Raw genomic sequence first — 5,000 nt, 5'->3', positions numbered from 1 at the left:
TGTGAAGTAACCCAAAAGGCTCTAACTCCACCCATGTGGGGCTACCCCAGTACTTCCATTGAGTGAACCCACTCTGAGGGGTTGTTAACATCTGCCTCAACATGCCATCCACCAATAGGACGCTCGCAAGCCTCACCTGGTCCAAGAGACAGACAGACTGGGAAAGAGAGGCAGAGAGAGGCAGAGGCAGAGACACACATTCTTGGTGTCCTCCTGACTCACCGTCATGTCCTTGGTAACCATCTCTCCAGGGGTCGGCCAGTTGTTAGCGTCCCCGAAGTCTCCAACCTGGCAACGCAACAGACCACAGCGTTAACACACACTCTCCAACCTGGCAACGCAACAGACCACAGCGTTGAGACCCGTTCCAAAATCAGAACATAGAACAAAGTCAAAACAGTACAGACAGCACCTTCTCACACACACTCTCACACTTGCTTACCTACACGTTCACACACACACTAGCTCACACACCCATGGACGCTCACACACACACATGCACTTGCTTACATACATGCTCACACACACACACTCGCTCGCTCACACACCCATGGATGCGCACAAACACACACACCCATGGACGCTCACTCACACACACGTTACCTTTCCCCCTCTCCGTGGTCTAGGAGGGTTTCCTGCCCTCACCACCTTGGCCGGCCCCGTCGGCTCTGTGGAGACACAACAAAGATGGCCGACGTCAAATCACAACAATAGTGAGGCACAACAGTGGCAGGCACAAGAGAAGCTGGAGACACGACAAAGATGGCCGCTTTCCCCAACCCACGCTGAGTCACTAGACAACAGAAATTACAAAACGTTTCTGCTCCGTTTCTGTCAAGTCATCCTAGGAGCATGAATAATTAATTTCTTCCCAGGGCCCTAACATGACTCAAGATGCAGCCATTGAACCGTGTAAGGACTTCGGCCCATACGTCCAGAACACGGTGAGGACAGGCATCCACTACAGGAAGCTTAAGAGATGGCTAGCTACACACACACACACACACACACACAGATGGCTAGCTAGACACACAGATGGTTATCTATGAACCAAGGCTAGCTTGCTCCAGACAAATAAGAACCACAAGGCTAGTTATTACATGGAGAACCGAGGGCCAACTGAGGTAAAACATGCATGTTTGTCTAAGATGGCACTCTCCCTCTCGATAGTTTCACGCTGTGCGGAAGCTGAACGGGCTATCGTGCTCGTGCTAACACTCTGCTGTACAAACCCTCCTCCGAGACGGGCTCATGCTAACACTCTGCTGTACAAGCCCTGCTCCGGGACAGATTCATGCTAACACTCTGCTGTACAAGCCCTGCTCCGGGACGGACTCAGACCGATTGTTGGCCCGGCCGCTGACAGCCGGGAGCAAATCTCCTTAGACGCAATCACTGCTCAGACTAAACCAGACCCACGAGCAGGAGGGCTGTGTGTGTGTGGGGGGGGGCTTACAACACACTGGTCATCTGGAACAGATGACCAACACGCGCACACACACACCTAAGACTTCTCACTTCCGACTGTGGCAGGGAAGCGGGAGCGGGCGGATTAGGCCCCTGTGCAGCGCCTTGGCGACCGTACTTAGCCTTTAGTCAGCAAATCTGCAGAGATTTTTTCCCGTCCTCAGATGGGCTTCGCTTACAATTCAATCAATTCAATTCTGTCCTGCATACCTCCCTGACATACCTGGTCTGGACTTTTTGGCGGTGGCCCTTGTCCTACCCAACACTTAAATGAGACGTACAGTGCTGAGTATACCCATCCCAGTGGAGATGCGGGCTACTGTGCGGGGTAAATACAGGCCGTGCCTTGACTCAATACCGAAACGCTGTTAGAAGTAAGCGCTTCTGATCTTTGATCTTCTGCTGGGCTTTTCTACATGAACTACTTGTACGTAGCTTTGGCAAACGAGTGAAATGCCACCGTAAGTTCAACGGCGGCCACCACAGACAGCCTACAATGGGCCGCCCTGTGCGCTAGCCGGCGTCAAGTTTATCCATCGGGCTACAAATCTGGATTAATATTCCTCTGCCGGGGTAGCTAACAAGTTTCCGCAGATTCCGCGTTGCAGACATTTCAGTAACACCCTGGGGTTACTTGAATACAGATACCGAAAGGCAGCCAACCGGCCAATCACAGGGCAGATCTGGGGCTGGAGGTAAACTTCTACATCGTGGCATTGGCCCTTTTTTGGAGGGTGGGGGGAGGGTGGGGGGAGTTGACCTCCTGACCTTTGCAACAGGGCGCTGGGCTACCCCAGAGTGGGGCAGTCCTGGGTGTGGGCTGTCGAGAGAGGGTGTGACAGTATGACAGGGGGTGTGGCTGTAGCAGCATTCGAAATTCCTGGGAACATTTCATAACCCTACCAGGCGAGAGGGGGGGGGGGGGGGGGGAGTACTCAACCCCCCAGGGAGGCAGAAGGGTGCTCGATGACAAGTACTCGCTGTTCTTATACATCAACGACTGATAGAAATCAGTTTGATTACCAGACCTCATGCCAGATCTTTTTCTTTTTTTTCTTTACGAAGCACGACGGAGAAAAAGAGAAGTGGCCGTTGAAATCCCCTCTCTTCTGCACCACCCACAGATTCTGGGGCGATCACCCTTTCCAGTAAAAGGCGTATGTACTCAAGCCTACAGGAGAATTAAACATTAACTTACTAGATAAATGTCCCCAATTCCAAAAACATGCCCTTAACCCTCGTGCTGCCTTCGGGTCACATGACCCAAAGGTTCATAACGAACCATCGTTGTGTTTACCCAATTTTACCCAATACAAAAACAAATAAAAATAATTTTCTTTTAACCTTCGCAATGTGGGGGGTCTGAGACAGCCCAACGGTTAAAAGAAAATGCTTCACTTTGTTTTTGTATGCGGTAAAGTTGTCGCAATACGACGGTGGGTCACAATGACTGATGGGTCAGAATGACCCGAAGAGAACACAATGGTTAAAATAGGCTTTGTGCCATGCCAAGGCTGATTGTGAACCAGGAGTTTCCACAATGACCTTCAGAGATAACAGTACATAGAAATCACCAAGTAATACTATAGATGGAGTCCTATAGATGGAGTCCTATAGATGGAGGGGGTTTAAAAATACTCTGTCCCCCCTTCGGCAGTGTCTTTGTCTGAGAGCGATATCGCTCTCTACATGGCATGGATGCCACCCACTGGCACGCCACCCTCCGTGCCAGGAGAGCTGTGCTACGGGGGCCAGCGGGCAGGAGAGCTGTGCTACGGGGGCCGGCGGACAGGAGAGCTGAGCTACGGGGGCCGACGGGCAGGAGAGCTGTGCTACGGGGGCCGGCGGGCCGCCAAGCGGGTCGATTACGTTCCGACGGCGGCCGGAGAACCATCTCTCAGCACGGCTCAGACGAGGGAGAGAGATGAGAGAGAGGAGAGGTCTGGGCACTGCTTAGGAAGTGCCGTTCCTCCTTCCAAGGTGTGTGTGCACGTTGGAGGAGAATCAGATGTGTGCGACGGCCCATTCAAAATGTTAACGCGAGACATGAAAGTCTCCATGTTCAAAGTGTGTGTGTGTGCGCTTGCATAAATATGTGTGTGTGTGTGTGCGCGCGCGCTTGCATAAGTATGTGTGTGTGTGTTTGCATAAGTATGTGCGTGTGTGTGTGTGTGTGTGTGTGTGTGTGTGTGTTCCTATGCCCGTCTCCACCTGTGAGTGGTTGTCAGATTGTGGGCAGGAGACCTGTGACAGCTCCTGGGAACCAGAGCAACTGTACAGCCCCTCCCAGCCCTCCCTCCCTTCCCCCTCCTTCCCTCCCTTCCCCCTCCTTCCCTCCCATCCCTCCCTCCCTTCCCCCTCCTTCCCTACCTTCCCCCTCCTTCCCTCCCATCCATCCCTCCCTCCCTTCCCCCTCCTTCCCTCCTTCGCTCCCCACACAATCAACCTCGCCCTCCCTACCAGCAGAGCAAGTCTCTACAGCATGCATACGCGCAGACAGCCAGAGGCTTCGATTAGCATTAGCAACCAGCTACAACCTCCAACCCCCTCCTCCCTCCCTTCCCTCCAGCCCCCACCGGCACTGCTCAGGTGTGGGCCTCTGTTTGGTTCCGAAAAGGGGGTGTTTGTGGAGGGACGTTCTCTGAGGACCAGCTAAACAGGCGAGGGGATATTGAGGCTTTAAATAAGGCCTGGAGCCACCACGGCAGGTCTGACACAAGCACAGCAGGGCAGCGCTCATCGAGGCCTTTTAACGAGAGCCTGGATCTCTCACACTGACGGAGAGGGAGAGGGAGAGAGGGAAGGAAGGAGGGACAGAGCGGGAGAGAGAGAGGGAGAGGGAGGGGGAGGGAGAGCGGGAGAGAGAGACATAGAGAGGACTGAGAGAGACTACAAATGCAGCATGCCGTCTAGAAACGCAACCTAATTAACAGCTCAACGCAGACGGACACAGCAACCTAAAGGGGAGGTGACAGAGGGACGTCTTGATTGAAACGCGTGCCTGGCTGAAGTGTGACAGCAGAGAGGGAGAGTTCCTCTTTGCAGGGAAAGGAGACAGAGACAGAGACAGAGAGACAGAGAGAGAGAGAGAGAGAGAGAGAGAGAGAGAGAGAGAGAGAGAGAGAGAGAGAGAGAGAGAGACATGAGGAGTGAAGGATGATCTTGCTTAGTTTGAATGTTGCCTTTAGACCACAAGGACACACCCAGGGTCCCGGGTGAGGGTCTAGGGTTCGATCATTTGGGTTCTGCATGACGCAGAACCCAAAGTGCCGCTCGGAAAAAACAATAATAACAAATCTTTCTTGGAAAAATGGTGAAACGGGCCTTTAACTCAGGCCTCAGGGGAGAGGACTGTGAGCACACGTACATCTGAATGCTGCTTGCTGCTAGTGGGTGACAGGCCTGTCCTAGATTAGATCTGTAGCAACGGCAGCCAAGCTGCAGCAACATGAAGAACCAAATATGGAGGAAACGTCAGGGTGCGTGCTGGTCGCCAGAGACACACGCACACACAGAGAGACTGCCGGGTCACA

At 53.1% G+C, this 5,000-nt stretch overlaps 1 protein-coding gene across 4 annotated transcripts in view; it reads right to left on the bottom strand.

The window, feature by feature from the left end:
- The window catches only part of larp1 (La ribonucleoprotein 1, translational regulator), a 25,520-nt gene that overhangs the window by 15,957 nt on the left and 4,563 nt on the right, over positions 1-5,000 (bottom strand). For all 4 annotated transcript variants that reach the window (XM_062453290.1, XM_062453291.1, XM_062453292.1 and 1 more), the window contains exons 2-3: positions 604-668; positions 223-288 (exon numbers count right to left, since the gene is read on the bottom strand). In XM_062453290.1, coding sequence (XP_062309274.1) covers positions 223-288; positions 604-668 — 131 coding nt within the window. The remainder of the gene's footprint in view (positions 1-222; positions 289-603; positions 669-5,000) is intronic.

This window comes from Osmerus eperlanus, chromosome 27 (genome assembly GCF_963692335.1).
Source record: "Osmerus eperlanus chromosome 27, fOsmEpe2.1, whole genome shotgun sequence".
Classification (NCBI taxonomy): Eukaryota; Metazoa; Chordata; class Actinopteri; order Osmeriformes; family Osmeridae; genus Osmerus; species Osmerus eperlanus.
The sequence above is the reverse complement of the archived record's forward strand: the minus strand, read 5'-3'. Positions and strand labels throughout refer to the sequence as shown.